This window comes from Equus asinus, chromosome 18, assembly GCF_041296235.1.
Source record: "Equus asinus isolate D_3611 breed Donkey chromosome 18, EquAss-T2T_v2, whole genome shotgun sequence".
Classification (NCBI taxonomy): Eukaryota; Metazoa; Chordata; class Mammalia; order Perissodactyla; family Equidae; genus Equus; species Equus asinus.
The window spans coordinates 19,092,673-19,115,639 of NC_091807.1; the positions used below are offsets into that span (position 1 = coordinate 19,092,673).

At 33.7% G+C, this 22,967-nt stretch overlaps 1 protein-coding gene across 2 annotated transcripts in view; it reads left to right on the plus strand.

The window, feature by feature from the left end:
* Positions 1-22,967, plus strand: part of NCAM2 (neural cell adhesion molecule 2) — a 483,364-nt gene that overhangs the window by 365,662 nt on the left and 94,735 nt on the right. For both annotated transcript variants that reach the window (XM_044751022.2, XM_044751023.2), the window contains exons 10-12: positions 1,699-1,886; positions 5,820-5,916; positions 20,712-20,885. In XM_044751022.2, coding sequence (XP_044606957.1) covers positions 1,699-1,886; positions 5,820-5,916; positions 20,712-20,885 — 459 coding nt within the window. The remainder of the gene's footprint in view (positions 1-1,698; positions 1,887-5,819; positions 5,917-20,711; positions 20,886-22,967) is intronic.

Consider the following 22,967-nt stretch of genomic DNA (forward strand, 5'->3'; position numbering starts at 1 on the left):
ACTGATGAAAAACCATAGGCAGATGTGTCTGTATAATATTTAGCATAGCTATGTGCCAAGATGTGCCACCATTTATTTAGCCAATCCTCTTTTGTGGGACATTAAGTTGTTTTGAGTTTTTGCTATTAAAATAATAATGCATTAAAAGTTCTTTGTATAAACCTTTGATAATATTTCTAATTATTTTCCCTGGAGAGATACCTAAGATTGGGTTGCAGAATCAAGATTATAAAGCTTTTAAGGCTCTTATCTTCCTGAGGAATTGTTCCAATTATATCCCACTCAATAATGTATGATAAGTTCCACATCACCAAAACATTGCTAGCACTGAATATGATAATTTTGTTCCTGAGTTTAATGGGAATATAATGGACTCTGGTTAAAATCACTCTAGAGTAACATCCCAGCCCCACAATTTAGGACTAGAATGAGCTTGGCAGCTCAGCTTAGATCCTTCCTGCTTAAAACAGCATCACATCTTCCTCATAAGGTTATTGAAAAGATTAAATAGAATAAAATGTATAAACTTACTGGCATATAGGAAGCATTCAATAAATATTTCATACTTCTGTGTGAGATTGGCATTAAAACATACAGTACAACATATATAGGACAGGAATTTTTAAATGATTATTTGTACATTTGTAATACAGATTATAATTCTTATATATCTGATATATAATCTATTGATATAAAAAATTGGGTGTAAGTCATTTTTAATTAGGGGTAGTAAAATAAAACGTTTAAGTTAGACAACTGAAATTGATAGTTTATGAAGGATTATTAAGTTCTAAATAGCTAACATTAGTAACAGTAATAACCAGTATCAATACCAGAAACATTTTAGCTACCACTTAATTTAGGATTATGTTTTTATGTAAAAATTCTTAAAAAATGAATTCTCTCAAATAATTATACAATCAAGATATTGAGACTCAAAGAATTTATGATTGACTGGCATTTGGGCTATGTCACAGTTCTAGAATGGAGCAAGACTAAAAACCATGTCTGTGTGTCTTCACAATTAGACAATTTCAATAAAATGGTATAATATATTGTCTATTTTCTCTTAACTATTATTATAGAGGTCTGGTGTAGGGGCCTGGAAATTGACCTAGCCTTATAGGATCTGATTAACTTTTAAATTAGCTATTGTTGATTAAATTAAGTCATCTCTGATTTAAGAAAAACTAGAACTGATATTTCAGGAAAAAAATTTGTGGTTTAGTTTTGATATTACCATTTCAATTTCATATTTGCTTCAAAATATTTTATAGAAGAAGTGATGTAACTAAGATGAGATTAAAAAATGACACAAGACCACTGATATTAAGTTTTATTGAAAACTCTTTATAATGTGGGTTGTTACAGAAACAGATTCCACATATGTAGATAGTCGTTAATTTACTGGATGGATATTTCTGTCAGATTATTAAAAGCACACTTAACTGAGTGTTAATTTTCATATTTTATTTATTGGCTGAGTTTGAATGTTGGTATATTAATATTAAAATTATTTGATGAAGTAGTCAAATGATGTATTTTCATGAGTTCTGATGTTACAAATTAAATATATGAACTTATAATTACTGTGGCTTCTTTTTGTAGTTAAGCAATAATTATTGGTGTTTATACTAATTAAATGATTATTTATCTTAAAGACAATGTCCATAATTGTTATATTATATTGCTTTACAGATGCTCCCAAGTTTATATCAAACCAAACAATTTATTACTCTTGGGAAGGAAATCCAATCAATATAAGCTGTGACGTGAACTCTAATCCACCAGCATCAGTCCATTGGAGAAGAGAGAAATTAGTCTTGCCAGCTAAAAACACCACTAATTTAAAGACGTACAGTGCAGGGAGAAAGGTGATATTAGAGGTAAGTCTTGTGTACATATAAACAAATTGTATTATTTTAGCAGTTATCTGCTATTTTAGAATATGTTTAAATCTTAACATGTAAATATATTTACATTATGTAACATATATTTGTATATATAAATCCTATTGCATGTATTTTATGTTTATTAAAAGGGACATTTTATGCATTTGGATTAAGGCTCATTGATGATTAACATCTTACCATTTGCTTATGTGGAAATGTGGGTGTATAGCAAAAGCCATTATTTTTCATGAATTTTTTGGCGGGGAAAAATTGTATCTAGAAAAAAAGTAGGGCGAGGGAATGAGTAATTTTCAGTTATTGAGGGCCAAAAGTTCAACTTCAGGGTTGATACTACCCATCGAATCTGTGGTGACACCTTCCTTCTCTTTAACCTGGCATATATAAGTGCTAACTGCTGGCTACATGTTTACAAGTTCCTACATAAGCCAGATTTACTTGTTCAATGCTTCATTTCATTTTATTTTTTAAATTAAGATTGTAGATAATTGTTTTTATACTGCCAAGTGCCTGGCCTTTAAATTCTGTTTGAATACAAAATCTTTTATTTATTAATTGCAGATTATGTGTGTGTGAATATCAATGCCCAAAGTTTATATAAGCCTATAACAATCATTATCAGCTCTTCCAGTTTATAATGCCTTCAGAACATTTGGGAATCTTCTTCAGCGTTATTTTACTGAAAAGATGCTACATTTTCTCCACTAATCAATTTACATACATTTTTTAAAATGCATGTTTAGAATAACATCTGATATCCATCTTGCATTAACTTAAAGATATCCTCATTGGTGCCGCATTAGCTCTTCTACCTGGTAACTGGACTTTGGAGAACGTTTGGTTGATAGATTTAGCCATCACTTCCCCAAACGTTTGAATAGCTGACGGTTTGGTAATTAAGCAACTTTGTCCAAATCTATTTCAATTTAGATTGATTTCTTTGTAACTGTATTTAAAGAACTAAATATTAATGAATTGACACGGAGGTCCATTGCACAAAGACATTTGGGCAGATTTAACCTAAATTTTGGACATTTAACCATGGTTAAAAACTGAAGTTAGATTTAACTTCAGTCTTGGGTAGTGTATTAGCGCATGTGGGCTGCCATAACAAAATGCCACAGACTGGGTGGCTTAACCAACAGAAACCTTTTTTTCCCCCCACACATTGTTGGAGGCTAGAAGTCCAAGATCAAGGTGCCAAAAGGGTCGATTTCAGGCGAAAACTCTCTCCTTGGTTTGCAAAAAGTGTCCTCCCACTGTGTACTCACATGGGCTTTCCTCTGTGCCCACAGAGAGAGAGAATTCTGGTGTCTCTTAGTCTTATAAGGACATCAAGACCCACTCTTATGACCTCATTTAACCTTAATTGCTTCCTTAAAGATCCAGTCTCCAAATACAGTCACAGTAAAGGTTAGGACTTCCACACAGGATTTTGTAGGGGGATACAATTCAGTTCGTAACAGGTAGATGTAGGTTTATGTTTAAATGCAGACTAATCTGTAATTTCCGCTTTACTTCATCTCGCTGCTTGTCAGTATCTGGGATAGCTTATAATTCTCCATAGTCGATGTCAAGCAACATTTTATAAACCCAACATTTAAATATTTTATTTATATAAAGCTGTGATGCTATTTCCTCTTCTCCTTAAATGGCATCCCTCCACACTCTAAAGTGAAAACCAAGCAATTTTGGTTTGCTCTACACATAGGTGATTTGTTGGTTAAAGCATTGACCTTGGGGATGTACTTTTTATGTGTATACTATTTTCAAAAATTAAATTTCAATCTTGAGTAAATAATATATATGCGTAACACAACCTAAAGACAAAAGAAAACAATAATAACAACAACAAAAGGAAAAGCAATAATAAGAATTACTAGTTTTGAATTAGTAGCGTATATAGTTGCTTGGGATAATACATTAGTTTTCTTTGTTTAATAATTATCCTAGTAGTCACATAATTGCTAGTTAAGAACATATAGAGAAAATCAAGTTTAAAATTAATAACAAGTTGGTGAATAATAGATTTCTTGAGTTGACTTTTAAAGTTTATTCTTTTCCTTTATTAAATATATATTCAATCTTTTAAACTTATGAATTTTAAAATATAACAAAATAGTCTATAAATATTTTGAGTTACTGCCACTAAATGCATCTGTAAACATCATCCAAACTTTTTTTTTCCTGAACACTCCCCTGAGATAATAAGACAACTTTTCAATATACGGGCAAAAGTTGATGCAGCAAGTTCCTAATAGGTTTGTTGGAATAATATTCTGCTTTGGATCATCGGTATTTTTGTCCCAATACATCAAACCTGCTTCAGGGCACAAGATTTGGCTGGTTTTTTCTGTATCTGTGTTTTCTTAATCATCTGTGCTACTAGGGGTATTTTCCGTATTTGTTAATCATACAACATGATAAAGGAGTGGCTTATTTCAGATAGAATTATAAAGCTTTTATCTTTTGATAAGTGAACTCCCAGGAACAGGAAAAAAAACCAAAACCCTGAATTGAGCCTTTTAAAAATCACTTCAATGAAAATGGCTATATTTAAATTACTTTACTACTGTTGAAGAGCTGTGCAAATAGTCATGATTCTTTGTTACAGCCGTCCTATCTCCCTTTGTATTCCTTCAGTACACAGACCTCCCTAGAGGATATACAAGTAACTTTCTTCTATGCCTGTAGAATAAGGATTTTTTTTTTGATTGCTAAAATTATTTTAGAGTTAAATTAGCCTGGTTTATTAAAAGCTGAATATAAGAAAAATGAATATTTTAATCACTTAGGAGTACTTATATAAGAGCTGTTAAGGCTTCTAATCCTTAAGCCCATGATCTCTTCCTAGATGGACAGCTGACTAGAGAATGAATGACAGATTTTTTGTACTCTTTTAGAATTACCATCTTCAATGGACCTCAGAATTGCACTTTTACTTAATAGCCTCCTATTACCACAAAATCATTTTCTCCATTTTGGGATAGAGTTGAAATTAACAGCAACTCTTGTTGTAAGCATATTCTCTCCTAATAATAGTTGCTAAGGTTGAAAATTATATCTATTACTATCATTGAATCTTCTTTTCTGAATTGATACTTCAGAATTGTGGTACATTAAAATTACAGGGTTGGTTCCAACGTTCAGCAATAGAATCCCAGAAGGTTAACTTAATTATGGATTTCACATGTGTAAGGATGGAGGTCAGCTATTTTCCACCTAAGCTGAAAGAGAATGATAGGAATTGAACAGAAATGGAGGCACGATCCTCTTATTAGGTATCAAGATAATGTGCCTGTCTACAGGGATTGCTACACAAGGAAACATTTTTCTTGCAAAATACCGTCCTGGAAAGATTTTTGTGTAGAATGAATCTTCATCTTTTGTTAATATTTTATGTTCAATAAAATCATAAGAGGAGGAGAAAACTGACATATTTTGAGCCTTTCTTGAACTTTAAATCTGCCTGATTTTAGGCTAAAACACAGAAAACAGAGACTTAACACTGCTTTTGGTACAAGTTTCCTGTTTTCAAGTTCACATCTGCAAAGATTACAGAATATATATATTTCAAACTCTGTACTACTTTCTGAGCTTTATGTATATAAATATCTAATGGTTTTTCTATTCAATAGGTGTAACAAAATGGTGGCATTTATCTACTTAATGAATCAGTAGATAAACTATATTTCACCTAGTCCTATGGTTAGTATAGGTCCATGGGTTACATCTTAAAAGGATTTATAGTATTTAATAATGCTCACTTGATATAGAACAAAAGAGTTATGGCAAAGAGTTGTGAATAATTGAACATGTGGAAAGAAGGTAGGCATACTAGAGTCTATTTTACAACTTCTGTGATATTGTTTTAAAATTGTAAAACTTTTATTGTTATAATTATTTTAGATTGCACCTACATCTGACAATGACTTTGGACGATATAATTGCACAGCCACTAACCGGATAGGAACAAGATTTCAAGAATATATTCTTGCTTTGGCTGGTAAGTGTAGCACAATAATTTCTGAGATCTCATAAAATGTTTCTGGAAGCAAATAGCTTTTACATTTTAAAAAGTCATGACACAGGTTATTAAAAAGAATGAACCAGTGCTTAAAAATTTGCAACATTTGTATCTGACGCCTTAGAATGTATTGACTAATCATCATTGATTTCAAATCCTGCTTCTAATTCCCACAAAGTTGTAAGTGAGATATCAATGAAAGAAGTAGGAAGCATACGTCTTAAGGAATCAAATTATATTTCATGCAAAGTAAGAATGCTGTCAAAAAAAATTAAAAATAGACATTTTGAAAGGAAACAAACAATTAATCTATTTGAAAATTCTACACTTGAAAGTACAAATAGTAAGCTTATTTTTAAGGCAAATAGAAAATTTAGGATTATAGACTGTTTCAATTTGCGTATATGAAAACATTCTAGGGGTGGCCCAGGACTGAGTGGTTAAGTTCGCACGCTCTGCTTTGGCAGCCCAGGGTTTCGCTGGTTCGGATCCTGGGCACGGACATGGCACTGATCATCAGGCCACGTTGAAGCAGCATCCCACATGTTACAACTAGGAGGACCAAGCTAAAAAACATATATATATATATATATATATATATACAACTAGGTACTGGGGGGATTTGGGGAGGAAAAAAAAGAGAATATTGGCAACAGTTGTTAGCTTAGGTGCCAATCTTTAAAAACAAATATAAAAACAAAAACATTCAGTTCTTCCCCTAAAGCTAAAGATATAAAAATAATATGTAGAGTAAAATGTATTTTAACTAGGAATCCAGCTATGTTTTTAGTTTTTATATATATATGCACACATACATATATTTTTATAGAATTTGCTGTTATATTTTACAAGACTGAATAGAAAAAATTTCTGGAAATATATATTTTTTCATATTTTGCATACCTCAGGTGATACAAAAACGGGATTTATTGTCTTCCAGGACTAGCTAGAGAGATATCAGAGAATTACCGTAATGTTATTTTTTAATAGAATAAATGGCTTCTGTGAAAATATTTTAAAAGATTTTCTAAAAGTAGAGTTCTAAAATATAACTGTAATTTTATATAAAGTTGTGAGAGATATTTTTATTGATATGTAAATATATCTCAAAAGTAGTGTCATTAGTCTTAAGACCAAAAGGGGAATTAAAAAGTTTACAAAGCTAATAGTACTCAAATTATTATGTAACTGGAAAACCTGTTATTCTCCAATTCAAGTTTTACTGCACTGAGGGTGAAGGGAGGAAAGGGTCTGTGTGAAAGGGTTTTAAGGAAGGAAAATTTAAAAAACTAAGTTTAGGTTAGTTTTTTAAGATAGGGCGTTAAGATAGGGCGTTTAAGATAGGGCAATGGAGTTAAGACAGGGTGAGAGGAAGGAGGAAGGGATGAAGGAAGGAGAGAAGTGAGAATTTATTGTCTACCATGAAGTCCTTAGAAAATTAATCTCAGTGAAAATCATGGGAAGTAGACTGTCCACATTTAGACTTATGAATGAACCATTATACAATCAAATTAAATTCTAGAAAAATGAAATGTACTGAGTCATATCAAAATTCATTGATAATACACTGAAGTGAAGTGTCAACTGTGCTGATAAGAAGCATTCTCTACTCGCATTAAGTCCAAGCCTTAGGTAATTAGGCAAATTTTCTTGTAGTTAGTATGAATTTTTTATAAATAATAACTAGATATATGATCAATGTATATATATAATTATATTAATACTGATGCACTATTAACATTACTTTTACAAATGATGCATTTTTATGTCTACTAGATAAAACTTGATAAATGACCAGAATTTTTTGAGTTTTTAACAATTCTAAATTCTAGAAAAATTATGAAAAATAAAGCATTATATTGATGAGATTTAAACAATCTTATTAAATTCACAGGAAATATTTAGTGTCTGTGCACCTTCATATGTCACGTTTCTTACTGTAACATTTTTCATTGAGAAGTATATTTGATACCTATCCTTCTAATGAACATATAAAATTACTGGATTTCCCCTTTGCCCAGCCATAATAAAAAATAGAAAATGTGCGTTCAAGCTAAGATTTAGAATGTTATTGGAAATATCTCTTGAATACTGCAATTCTCTTAATTTTCCAAAATTTTGTAACAAATACATGCCTAATATTTGTTTCAGATAAAATAGATCCAACTGAAATTATACTGAGAATATAAAAATGAATTAGACATTGAGCCTTAGATGGGAAACATATATTTAAATATCAACATTTATACATATCATTCCTTTGATAAGACCCCTTTATTTAATGCTTACAGAATTTAGTTTTTCCAGCAGAATTCAAACACTGAAAGTGCACCGTGATTTAAAATAAAATATGAGAAATATTATATAGAAATTTAAATATATCAAAATACATGTACATGTCACTGTTCAATGTTTCATTAGCCTATTTAACCTAGTAGAAAGTCAAGATCATTTAGCATATGCTGTTTTATGCTGTACCATTACTTTGATTTCAAAGAGCAATAAATTAAAACAGCCAAAATTTAGCATGAAATTATGTGCTATACGTTTAGTGAAAAAAATAATTTTTTAACTTCCTTTGTTTTAAAAAATCTTTTCTTCCTCCTTCTATTCCTTCCTTGTTTTCTTCCCTTTTTTCACTTCCTGAATAATTTACTTGTACATCTGAGCAAGGTAGGCATTTCTGTGCAGGTGGGGTGGAGCACAGCACTCTGACATGGGGTGTCAGACCCTAAGGAGAGTGAATGGAGTGAAGCGGGGCTTCAGTGGTCCAGTGTGGGGTATTGGAGCCCAAGCAGGGTGAAAAGGGTGTCCACATGCCCAGACAGGAACAGCAATCCAGAGGAGAGTGTTGGAATCTGATCAGTATAAGGAGGGGTTCAAATGACCGGCAGGGGGTCAGGTGAAGGCAGTGATGGATGATTCATTTCTACAAGAGCATAGATAACGTTAGTAAATATGTAAAGTACAATACAAGATAATTGTCTCACCTTTGGGCAAGTACAGATAGAGAAAGGACAAAAACTAGAATGACCCTGTGGTAATGGTTGGGTATAGGAGGTATCTGTGTGAACTCTAGTTTTAACGTATGAGATGGATATAGATAGAAGAAAAGAGGTAAAGGATTGTGTGTGTGTGTGTGTGTGTGTGTGTGTGTGTTCGGCCATTTCTACAAGGAGCTTCCTTTAACCAGGAATGTTAGAAAACAATTTCTGAGCTAGTTATATCCACTGAGAGGACTTGGGAGCTGTGAAGAGCATAGAGCATATCTGGCAGCCAGATCTTGGTTTCTAAAGACCATTCTTCACTAAAAGTAACCAGTGCTCCTTGTAAAAATGGCTGCTTCTAGGAGTGGGACAGAGAACCTGCAAGATAAGCCTGGGTCAGTGCATTGTGCTAGAAAAAGAGGAAATTAAAAAAAAAGATAGGGACGTGTCAAAAACATCCATAAACCAACTTTAACAAATATCATAATGCAAATTAATTCACCAAAGGAGCATCAATGTTTGCTAAGGCAGGTATGTGAAAGTTAGATGAAAAAAAAATTTAGAAATAGCCTTAAAGTACCTATCCCCAAATTATTAATTAATTACGATAAGAAAAATATTAACTTTAAAGTTGATAAACCAAGCAGATTTCATTTTAATTGTGATCAAAGTTAACATCACTGGTAATGAGAAGATTAAACTTGGGTTCTATCAGACAGAGGCAATGCGAAGAACGCAAAATAATTATTATGATATTCCTACCACAAATGCATAGTCAGAATCTAGTATGAGGAAATACAAGACAAATCCAGATGGAGGGACCATCTACAAAATAACTAGCCTTCAAAGTGTCAACGCCATGCAAACCGAGGAATGATTAAGGAAACTTTCTAGCCTAAAGGACAGTAAAGAAAAATAAACAAATAACAAATGCTATGTATGCATCTTTTGTTATAAATGACATTATTGGGCTGATAGGTAAATTTTGATTGTGGTTTTTGGATTACATAGCAATTCAGTTGTTTTATAGATCTTATGTAGGAGAATGTTTTATTGTAGTAAATAAATGCTAAACTTGGCATCATGTCAACTTACTCTAAATGGTTCAGATTAAAAAGAAAAGTTCTATGTGTTATTCTTTCAAATTTTCTATAAATAATGAAATTATTTTAAAAGAAAGAAGAATAAAAGGCAGGAAATTAAGGCCAACAAACAAATATGCATAAGATAGAGAAGCTTTGGAAAGCAACATAACTTGTGAACATGGGTAACATTCTTGATAAAAATCATCCATATCTTTTTTGTGTGTGCATACATAGTTTGATATGTAATCTTGTAAGTGGTTTTAAAATATAAAAAGGACATTTTTGCATATTAAGTAATCATTTATTCACAGACAACTGGGATTTTCAAATATGTAGGTATAATTTTTACACTAAATATAGCAAGTTATTAAGACATCTCTTTTAAATCTCTTAATAAATACGATGATAGCATTGTTTTTAAACAGTGGACTTACAGTCTTTATTCAGTAACAGTGTAACTATAACAGGATATAGAAATAGGCATATAGATGCGACTTATGAGCTGGACATTACACCTCCATGTGTCCCACTTTTTTTGCCATTATCTCTGCTGGGAAAGAACAGCTTGATAAAGTTCTAACCAGAAAACAGATAGGAGTGATTAGCTAAGTTGAATCATGAGCAGTCATCTCTATAATTCTCACAGTACCTCAACGAAGTACATGAGATATTATTTATATATATCTTACAGAGGAAAGAAACATTTACAAATTAGGAAATACTATATAAAAACACAGTTTGCTATGATGATGATGATTTAAACAACGAGTAAGATAAAATATTGGCTAGATCAAAGGGCTCCTATGAGTAAAACTCATCCTGAGGGCAGCATCTCTTTTTGTGGTACCATTTCCTACACGTAATTTTAATGATTCAAGTCCTTTTTTTCAACTCTATTTTTGTTTACATTCTCAGAACTAATATCAAGGAATCTATGGTTGTTCATTTCTCAAATGATTTTTTTAATAAAAGATATTTAACTGTGCTTGGATTAAATCAGGAAAAGTGAACAAAGTCTTTCTATGAAACCCTGGCTTCATGTTCATGAGCAAGAGTTGGTCCAGTCCTCTTTGACCTATTTTTCATCTTTAGAAAATTCAAATAAATACTTTTTTATATAATTTTATGGAAAATTTAAGATATTTCACAGATGTGTTTGATAACTGATTTTGTTAACTTTTTTACCACAATGTCAAATACAAATAAAATTAGAGACAGAGACAGACAGACATCATTATATTTAACATTTAACTCTGAACTTTTCATGTTAAACTGCAGTACAATGATTTCATCTTTGCTTCATTAATTGACACACTTTTCTGATAAAGTCACCTCCTCCTGGGAAGTTTTAGGGGAGGGACACTGCTGTAATCTGTCATAAGAGAACACTTCCAGCCCTTGGAATGGGTGCCTCATTCCTGACGGGGGTTTCAGGGTCCCACTGCAGTCATTCCAAGATATACCTGATAAACTGTTGTGAGGGCTAAGCCACGAAACACATTCAAAGCAGGAGTACGTGGCATGTACCCAACACATGTTAGCTAGCTACTAGTATGGCCAAATTAATGTTCCCATTGGTTGCTTTTCTTTTGGGTAGAAATCAGTTTGCTGATGTCTCTTTAGACATAGTGCAAGCATTGTATACCAAAGCATAGTAAAATCAGATAATAGGATAATGACCTCACTTATTCTGGACACTATATTTCTATTAAATAATACAAAATTTCATGCGATTTTGCTGCTTTTTTCCTTCTAGTGTCTTGTCCTACATCTTTTTCACAAAAACTCCTATTAAGTGGTTCTTCTGTGCTTTGCTTCACAGTTGATTTCTTTCTTTTTTAACCTCAGTTCAGGACTCTGTACTTAACCCTATTAAATCTCATCTTGCCAGTTTGGGCTCTTTTTCTTTAACCTACTGAGACCCTCTCAAAATCCAATGTTTTTGTTCTCTTTCCAAGATTAATTTAATTCATAAATACCATGAAGTGGTCATCTGGATTTTCACCTCAGTCTTAGATAAGTGTATACAAGTCATTTTTGAGGACGGAGATCTACACACGGGTGAAGCTGGATCAGTTGAGCAGAATTCTGTAGCTAGGGAATTAGAGTCAATCTACATGTCCTCGTACTCAAACTGCATTTTGTCCTGACCCTTGTTCCCTAACACTGCAAAGCAGGTTAAAACTAGTTCATTTGGAAACACACTTTCTTCAACTAAACGTAGTGTCAGCTTTCTCTTACACGATCAGTTTTATGATCTAGCCTGGAAAAGTCTATATCTCGCTCTTTTTTTTTTTCCAGAAACTGTGAGACAAACTTTTATTTGTATTCAGACACTACTTATGCCATCCCCTGCAATTTCTAATTCCCTCAAATTTTTTTAAAAAGGAAATTAGGATAGCTTAATGGTATTTTTAAGGAATCCACGTTTGCATTAATGCCTAATCATTTGTTAATTCACTCACTCAGCATACGTATAGTGAGGTTCTAGTAGGTGCCAGGTATTGTTCTAGATCTTGGGAATCTGAAGATTAATAATGCATGGCACCTGATCTTTACAAATAAGTTAAGGAGTACAAAAGATAAGGATTGCAATCAAAGTGTGAATCAAATGCTTGGGAACATACAACAGGATTCTGACTGGAATTCTTGGGGAAGGCTTCAAATAGGTATCAACTTTTGAGTTGAGTCTGAAAGGGAGAGTAGAAACGGGTCCAATGAAGAAGAAAGGGAAAGATGGACAGACTCAAGATGAGTAGAAAAAAAGTACAATGCTGTGAATAGCTGTGGACTGTAAAGAGATGAGCATTTAATGGAGGACTGGAGGGCTTATCCTATGAGGGGATCAATGGTGATGATGTAAATAGAAAGGTAGTGAGAGATCAAATTACGGACCTCTTTAAAAACGTTCATCATGTCTGCATTCTGTTACATTATATATACAGCAAGGAAAATTTGGAGCTTTTAGTCATAAAGCACCGTGATTCATTTATCCTGGAACGACTATCTTGGTAGAATTGTAGAAACTGAGTTCAACATAGCATAGGGTATAGGGCAATTGTCAATTTCCATGCTTCTCAAAATAGCCCAAAATATATAAATGTAAAATCAAACATTCTAAAGTAATGTCCACTGTTCCAGAAAAAAAGGGAATATATATATATATATATATATATATCAGGCAAATGGATTGCTTTTCTTTTGGTCTAGTGGGTATCAATTTTAAAAACAAGTAAGCTCTTTTCTTTTTTGTCCTTAGTGGAAAATAATTCCTTCTATTCTAAAAAAATCATTTTGCCCTGTAAATCCTCTGGCTATGGCATCATTTCTTCACTCTCTTCTCCTCTCTTAGTAAATAAAGTTCACAAAAGAATTGACTATATTTGCTATATCTAATTACTTTCCTCTCATCCTGTCACAAACTTTTCCAGGCAGGTTTTTGCCTTCACTGCTCTGTAAAACCTGATATTATCCAGGTATCCATTGACTTTCTCTTGCTCAATCCAGTGGTATAGTCTCAGTCCCCACACTTCTTGATTTAGCAGCAGAATATTATAAAGTTCATCACTTTTTTCCTCCCTGAATCATCTCCCTTGCCCCCAACTAAACTAGTATGGCACATGCTTTTCTGGTTTTTGTCTTCCCTAATTGTCCATTCCTTCTCCATCTCTTTTGCTAGTTGTTCCACATATTTCTGACCTTTTAAAAGCACTGTGCCTCAGTTTTGGAATCTCTTTTTTGTTTTATCTACTCTCATGACCTTGCTATTCTTCTAAATTCTTATGGATTTAAATGCTACCCATACTCTAAGAACTCCAAAATACTTCTTCACCTTGGATCTTTTCCCTAAATGCTCTACTTTTATCCAACTGCTCAATTCCTTCTTCACTTAAATGTTCTCTAGCCAATGCCAATATCCAAATGTCCAGATATCAAAAGCTAATTTCCTATATTCACCTCTACATATCTTCCTTTGTAATTCTTTCCTATGTCAGTAAATGGCACTGTCTCTTTCCAGATGTTCTGGTCAAGAAACTCACAGTCATCCTTGAATTGACTTGTTTACTCAGACAATAGACCCAACCCTTTCACAAGTCCTGTTGACTCTATCATCAAAGTGTTTCCAGAATTTCATTGTTCTCGTGAAATCAAGCTCTGGATTCTAGTCATTTTTGTTTGTTTGTTTGGTTTCATTTTGCTTTTCATGTGGATTATTGCAAACATTTCTAAACTAGCCTCTCTGCTTTGGCCTTTGCCGCCCTAGAGTTTAGTTTAAATAAAAGATCAACAGGGCTTCTTACTACTAAAAGAAATTAAAGCATAATTCTCTTCTACACAAAGCATTTCTGTGGCTTACTGTTTTGATCAGAAATGAAGCTATAGTAGTTATAAAGGCTATCAGACTTCACAAGGTTCCCGTCCCAACCTCCACCCCAACTGGCCTTCTCTGAACACGATCTCCTTTCCCCCACCTTGGTCGTGCCACTATACGCAGATTTCCCTAATTCTTTAAACACTCAAGGCATTATTTCATCTTTGTATTTCCTATTTTCTCTCTCTTGCATTTTCATATAAATCATTTTCTTCTCCTTTATGTCCTTGGTCAGAAATTCCTTTTTTTAGCAAAGATATTCTTGTCCACCTAATTGAAAATTACAACACTTTAAGGCTCCTCCCTATCCCCGCCTAGACTATCTCCCTTCCCTGATTAATTTTTCATCACAGTATTTATAATAAATAATTTATGTATTATAATTACTTTTATGTAATTGGAACATAACCTCCACAGAAGGAGTGATTGCTGTCTCAAGTTTACCCCAGAACATAGAAAATTGCCTGGCTCATAGTAGATTTAGATGAGTTTGAATGTATAAAGGATTCAGTGTGTTTTATTTGATTTGCTTATGAGTCATCGTTGATACTCTCAACTAATAATATGGATATGGGAGTCCATGACTGGTGAGAAGGGTCAAGACTTGGGTATGTTTGAGGAAATAATTTCCATTGATACTTCAGGAGTAAATGAGCACTTCAATGGAGGACATTAGAGGTAAGAATGATATAATCAAGGACAGATCCCTGTAGTACTTCATTTTAATTGATAATTTAAAAGTATATAAACAAATAAAATTTAAAAAAATTATATATCACAAGTGTAATTGCTTGTGAGGAGAAAATTTTAAACATATGTCGTCAAATGCTGTGGAAATATCAATAGCAGAATGATTTGTATTTGGCAATTGGAGAAAGCCAGATGGGTAGTGAAATGAGAAAAAGTTTATAGCATTTGAGATGTAATACCGATTGGCTATAATGTTAGATTAGCTCACAGTTGAAATAGGAAAAATATATAGAGAATCTTATTGGAAATAAGGTGGCCACTCAGAGCAGAAATACGTGAAACCCATCTCAGCATAGTCCCTAAGGTGGGTGCAGTTGATAATGACACTCTGCATATTTGGGTTTTACTAAACTTAAGAAGTTCAATCCTTTATCTAACAATTCCCTTAATATTTGGATCTTTTATCAGATGGAGATTAATGAAGAAACTGAGCATGAAAAATTTTAATGTAGAAAGTCGGGTGGTCATGAAAGTATTAGAAGGGCAGAGGAAAGGGAAGACAAGAGATAGCCACCAGTTTTGTGGCTTCAAGGTCAAAATACCACAGGTGAGGTCCAAGACCAAGTCTACAACTGCTAACCAGAGGTCAGGAAGCCCATCTGCCAAGTTACCTCTCTGCTGACATCACAGCCACCCTGCCCCAGAAACTGTGTGACTGGACTGCGGAATAAGTCCAGCTCTAAGCATCATTCACATCTGCAGGTCCTCTTGTCCATACGCACCTTTTCAGAAAAGTGGGAATGCCATTCACACTCCTTGAGTGCCTCCGTGGAACTTAGAATCATAGCAGCAAGTGAGTCTGGGAAATGCAGATTTTAGCCTTCCACTCCTTATGATAAAGGGGAGTAGCTTACATGATAGCAATTGATGTGGATGGTCAATAGAAAATATCTAGGATAGGGTTTAAAACAATATCCTGGAATAATAATTCACTTAAATACTTCCACTTAAAGGAAACTTTACAAATATCAAACTCTTCCAATTGATCTAAGTTTAGCAATACCACATCCTCATCTGTGGGGTAACAGCTGAGTCAGGGTCTCTGAACTAAATTTTAGTTGCCAGTTTCCCAACATTCTAGGAAACCAAATTCTCAGAAGAAATAAAGATGCTGGGGCAGAAATTAGGAACAACATATTCAAACAGAATGACAGGGAAACAAAAGAAGAGTTTGTTACTTGAGAAGAGAGTAGGATTGCAGAATGTTTGTCGTTTGCAGGATCTTTCTAGTTCATGGTATTAGGACAGAGAAGAAAAAGATACTAAAAATCCAAATGAGAAGAAAAGAGAAGAGATAGGCTTTCTGATGATGCAGTACTCTGCAGAAAAGTTCAAGAACTGCCATTCAGAGATGGAGGGCTTAGCCTTGGAAAAGAGCAGGGCACACTTCCATTATAGGTTCATCCAGAGGTGATAGGGCACAATTTGAGTGACCTTGCTTGATGAGATCCATTTTCCCTTTCATATTGAATCTGTTATTTGCTGAGAATTGATGAAATTGAGGAAGAGAGTGTGAAGAGCTAAAACACACACACATATACAACTCATCCATTTTGCTGTTGTCTTCAGCATATTATACTCTTAGCTTATTCTAAAGCCTGAGGAAATATTGTTTTGTAATTCTGTGATTCGCCTTCATTTTGAAATTTTATTAAAAATTTTACTCATCCAAGATCTGCTTTGCAGTCACATTATATTTATTAGTTCCTTTCCTTTTTCTTCCACATGAGTATTTTCGGACATATACCTTCAGAATTTTACTTTATAGAAAGTATCTTCACTTTGGGATTCTTTTTTGTTTGACAGAGGAACATATTTGACGGACTATCTTGAATTTGTTTCCAGACATCTATGTGTATATCTGATTATTGCCCTCTTCTCTTTCCATAAGGCTTCATGTACTTTCCCTTTACTTGCTAGTTCCTCTTTATTTAATTGTATTCTTATATTTTATCAGAATTAAAGTCAGAGGAGGAACTCCTCCCATTGTTCCTCTACCTGTTACAAGATAAAATTATTACCAAGGCTGACTTTTTATAAGTTTTAGTATTTATGCTTTGATTGAACTATAACTTTAGGCATTTGTATAAATATCAGCATGTTTATCAACATTATTTATACACTAGCAGCCATTTTAAAGAAAGGATAAGTCAAAATAATATTAGTGAATGTCCAGTGATTTATATCCATCAACTTATCCTCAGAACAACAACTTTAAGGTTGGTATTGTTGTTACCATTTTGCTTCTGAGGAAACTAATACCCAACCAGTTTAATTTGCTGAGGGTCATGCAACAACTCCAAAGATTGTTTCTATCTGACTCCTAGATCATAGCACCAATTCTTTGCTGTTAGACACAGCATGCATTACTAAATTGAACCTCAATATTGTATCCATTACCTTCCGTTTGACTAAAATGTTGATAGATGTCAATGGATACACAATAATGTCACAGAAGGAGTATGGTTATCAGGGAGAGATAGCAAAATTACAATGACTCATATTTACTAAGTGCTTAGTATATTTCAGGTAAGTACACTACATTACTTGATGCTCAGAACAAGCATAGCTGTGGGTATTATTCTAATCTCCATTTTAGAGAAAAAAATACCAATGATTGAAAAGATTAAGGCATTTATTTGTCTAAGATTGCAGTTGACAAAAGTAGCAAGGCCAGACTTTGGATCCATAGATTCTGATGATATGTATCCAGGCTCTTAATCCAGTACTAGACTGGTACTAATAGAGGTGAAAAGAAAGGGTACGTAAACAAATATGTGTTTGCACAATTGTCGTTATTTTTATTCATTCAGTGATGAGTGGCATTCATTAATTATTGAGATAGAAGGTGCTAGGAAGTAGTTTATAAAATTATGCTAACAATGAGAGGAGCATTGTGTATAGAAGTCAATATGCACAAGCCTCATTTGAAACATTGAGCTGTGTTTGATAGTCTTTCACACTATGACCCTCTGTTTGCATACACCCATTGAGGTTAGATAACTCAAGATCTTGAAAGGCAGATTGCAAAGTTTAACCTTGATATTGTAAAGAGGAGAAAGCTCCTGAATATCCTCCTCAGGGAAGTGACGTGATTAAAGTGGTGCTTTAGAAAGATTGATTTTGCATTTATGCACCATATGGATTGAAATTTGGTGAGATGTCCAATAGAAAAGGAAGCTGAGAGCCACTAATGGCAGTACAGGCAGAGGCAGATAGGGCCTGGGCTTGGGAGTTAAAGTGGACACAGGAAGGACGAGGTGGATACAAGAATTATAATGCAGGAAAGATGAAAATAACTTCCTGACTAATTGTAATTATGTAAGAGATAGACTCAAGGATGAATGTGATTATAAAACAATTGAGAGGATGGAGAGAAGAATTAGAGATTCTAGGCATATCAGACACTATTCACTTGGACATGTTATGTGTCTTTGTATGCTATTTTTAATTACTAAAATATTTAATTTATCATAAATTTCCTGAGGACTAAGTATATTCCAGTCATTTTCCTCAATGTCGCATGTACATCTGTATGGACGCATGTGTAAGCATGTAATAGTTTAGTAGTCAGTAGGTGGTTGGATGTATAAAATCATAATGTAAAAAAAAAAACGTTTAGGAAGATGCTAGAGATGCAAGTCATAAGTATGTTTTTCCATTTGGTCAGGTAACAGAAATAAGAAGCCAACAGGATATAAATATAGACAAAAAGCCAGGATAAGAGTGAACAGGTCTGAAAATAGACTCTGTGCCTAGAAAAAGATACCCACTGGCCCATGTTTTGGCGATGATACCTTTGCACTAAGAAAAAACAGGCTATATCTCAGTAGGTGTACCATGTTGAGGCATCCAGCTTAACCAATGGTACGTACCTCTATGAACAGGGTAAGAACCGAGGACCATGTGCATGCCCTATGGTCAAAGGTAGGAGCCCATGAGGAGCCACAGCTCTCCCTCCTCCCCCAGTACTTGGGACCTTTCCTTGTGAAATGTGTCCTCAGACAGAAGATTATAATTGCTGTGATGCCCTACTTAGACCTAGTTGACATTAGAGAGTCACTCAGCTTGTTTTTTTTCCTCCTCTGCTAACTTTACATCAAACCTAAAGACGAAAAGAACCTACAGTTATAACCTACGAATTAAAGAAACGTGAAAACTATGATAATCTTTACGTATAACAGCTTAAATAGACTATTTAGATAATTTAAAATTTTTATTTCCAGATAAGATTTTAATAGCAATTTGACTTTGGGTGCATCAGTATTCTGCACATTTATTTCCAAACCTTAGAGTTATAACATAATGCATTTCATAGGATCTCAAGTAATTTACAGTCACTAATTAGAGCTGTAATGCAGTGTTGCATTTCTTTGCCTTACTCACATCCAAAAGGCCATAAACCCACCCTCCTGGCTCTTGCCTAGTACTATTTATAAGGCGTATTTTTATCTGATCTGCATTATTCTCTTTAAACTCTAGTAAATAAGGCATTTGACTTTTGACAAGCATTGGAGATATTTATATGAATGTTTATTATATCAGAAGAGAAGTTTACATTTACTGCATTATTCTTAATCAAGTTCTTTGTTTGTTTTTGTAAAGTTAATTCCAGAGATGAAATTATATATTTATTTATACATTTATAGAATATATAATATATGCATATAATTTACAGGTTATATGTAAATTTCCAAACATCATGATAATTGCAAATGTAATATTGAAAAGAAAGAGAGAGAGATCGAGACACAGACAAGGGTACAGAGGGATTCCTTTAAAGTTTAGCATGCATCTAACTCTTCATGTTTTTGGAGCAGGGGTTTCATTGATTCCCTCATTGAGACTTTTCTTCTCTCTCATTTTCTCCTCTTTGCTGTTCAGCCTTTCAGATAATTCTTTGTAAAGTTTTGTATACTAGAAAAGAAAATAAAGTTCCACCCAGGATATCTTGTTGAGCTTGAAATAATGTGAGTAATACAAAATAGAAAAAATTTGATACAAAAACACACACAAGAAAGATTTTATGGTGATTTTTAAATATAGGAGTAAAACAGGTATCTCAGCTAAAGGTTTATTTTAATTAAATAATACATAGATGAAATTAAAACAGATAACTTGAAGTTTTATTTGGATCATAATGACATTTTTTATAAACTTCACATTTAATAAAATTTTTATTTCTTCTTATATTTTAATTATACCTGCATTCTTTCTCTGTCTCTCTCTTTCATACACACACACACACACACACACACACACACACACACGCTTGTTTTCCTTGAATGTAAATAGAATGTTTATATTGTATAGAAAAGGGAGAAGTAAAATTATTCTTTGAATGAAATTTAATATTGAATATTTCACTCTTTACTTGTTATGGTAATAAAGACTAACTAGTGTATAGTTCCTAACAATTTGAAGAGATCATTCAGCAGTTTATGGAAGCTTTGTAATTCAAATATATTGTGACAAAGGTAGGGAGTTTCTTTTCTTCCTAATTCTCAGAGCACCATAAGTCTTAATAATGGCTGTCCACATTACCTGGGTTATATTTCCTTTGTTTTTGATCCTTTGTAGATGTGCCATCCAGTCCCTATGGAGTGAAGATTATAGAGCTGTCACAGACCACAGCCAAGGTTTCATTCAACAAGCCCGACTCCCATGGAGGTGTGCCTATCCATCACTATCAAGTAGATGTCAAAGAAGTGGCTTCAGAAACCTGGAAAATAGTACGCTCCCATGGAGTTCAAAGTGAGTCAATGATTTCAAAGTGTGTTGGTTCATTCAGGCTGATCTTCAATATGCCTGTGTCAACAGCTTTTTATTTTCCTTCAACGTGTACATTTTTTCTTTAATAAGGTAGTGTTGGGAAGATATTTCCACTGCCCTATTCTTCTTGACAATAACTTTAATAACGGAAAAGTTTCTATCTTTAGTAATGATGTAAGAGTTTAGCAAAATCCCCAAAGTTCAATTTGGTGGAAAAAAATTAATATTTGAAATTTGAGTGGTGGAAAAACAATTGCAAAATGTTAGATTTGATGGCAGACTATTCTAAAAGATATGATTGTTTTTCATTTATTAATAACATTTCTTCCTTACGTAGATGTGAAAGTCATACTGTAAAATGCAGATGTCTTATATATGTTTTCAGGAAGCCAGCTATAAAAATTCATCTTGTCTACTAAGATTTATTTCAAAGTGGTGTTTCGAGGGGCTGGCCCAGTGGCACAGTGGTTAAGTTCACACGTTCTGCTTCGGCGGCCTGGGGTTCACCGGTTCAGATCCCGGGTACGGACATGGCTCTGCTTGTTAAGCCATGCTGTGGCAGGCGTCCCCATATAAAGTAGAGGAAGATGGGCATGGATGATAGCTCAGGGCCAATCTTCCTCAGTAAAAAGACGAGGATTAACAGCAAATGTAGCTCAGGGCTAATCTTCCTCCTCCTCAAAAAAAATGGTGTTTTGAAAACTCAACATTTTACTACCAATCATGGCATTTTCGGTAATAGAATTAGCTAATTCTGAGAAGTTAAAACAATTTACAGCACTTCTTTTCACTTATGTAGAATTTCATCATGTAGTGAAAATGTGATTTGTTTTCTCATTAAAAGGAAAAGAAAGTAAAGTAGGAAATAATAATAAATTAACAGTTGGACTCTGTTGGTTGGGACATAGAAGTCTGTTGAGTGACCCAAAAAAACAGTACAAGATAGTAAGGAAATCATTGCTTTATAGTATCCCTCCTCTGCTTGCCTTGTCTTGCTCTTAACACAAATGGTGTAAGGATTCTATAAAAGACATGAACCTTCCTGTGAAGAATTATCCTGGTGGACAATGGAAACAGAACAGATAAAATCATTCTGGGCTCACCTGTGTGAACACCTGCTTGTTCAGTTTTTACTGAGAATAACTACAGGTTTTTAATAGAAGTGTCAGAAATATTATTCATCATTAATTATTTACCACATGCTTCAAATAATGCCGCCAAACAGGTCAGCTCTTATAATGATGAGAGATTTTGGATAGGCAACGTTTTCGTGCACACGTTCTGTACTTCAGGAGAGAAGATTTATAAAGATAATGCCCAGAAAGAATGAGTGAGTGAGTTCAAGGACTCTAGTAAAAGAAATTATTACCCCAGATGCAGGAATGATATTTTTTTAAGAGAGAAAAAGCAAGAGAGGGTGAAAGGTAAGAGACAAAAAGAGAAAATGAATTATTTCTGACAAGGCAGAATGCTAGAAGTGGGTGCTCAAGCACAACCATGAAAGAAAAGTAATGTTAATTCCAAACATTATAAAAATCAAACTTGGCACAATAATACTGCCCCACCACAGCCGTCCACCCTCAGGGAGAAGGTTAACAGATTTTTCCAAGACTTCTTACAAAGTTGCAACATCATGGAGAATTTACGATGGCTTTAATCTGGCCAAGTCAATCAAGTTCAAAAACTTGACCCCAATCTCAGAAGCAGATTTCCATGCTTATAAAATTAATATATAATAACAATAACAAAGAACATTTGTTAATTTACAATGAGAAGTCACTGTCCCAGAAATTAAACATTCAGTGTATATATGAATGTATATATACATCTTTACCTGTGGGTAAATTATATAGGAAAAAAACATGAGTCAGAAACTTGTTGAGTGAGCCATGAATATCAATAAAGGAAGTTACATGAAAAGAATATTTACTGCCCTCAGACCAGGACAGCTTAAAGCTTGCCAATGAGACCAAAATGTTCAAAGTTCTATGGCTAGGGTTTTTCAATTTCACGTGAGGAAAATATCTCCATTGATACTTTTTTTTTTTTCTGTTTCCATGGCTT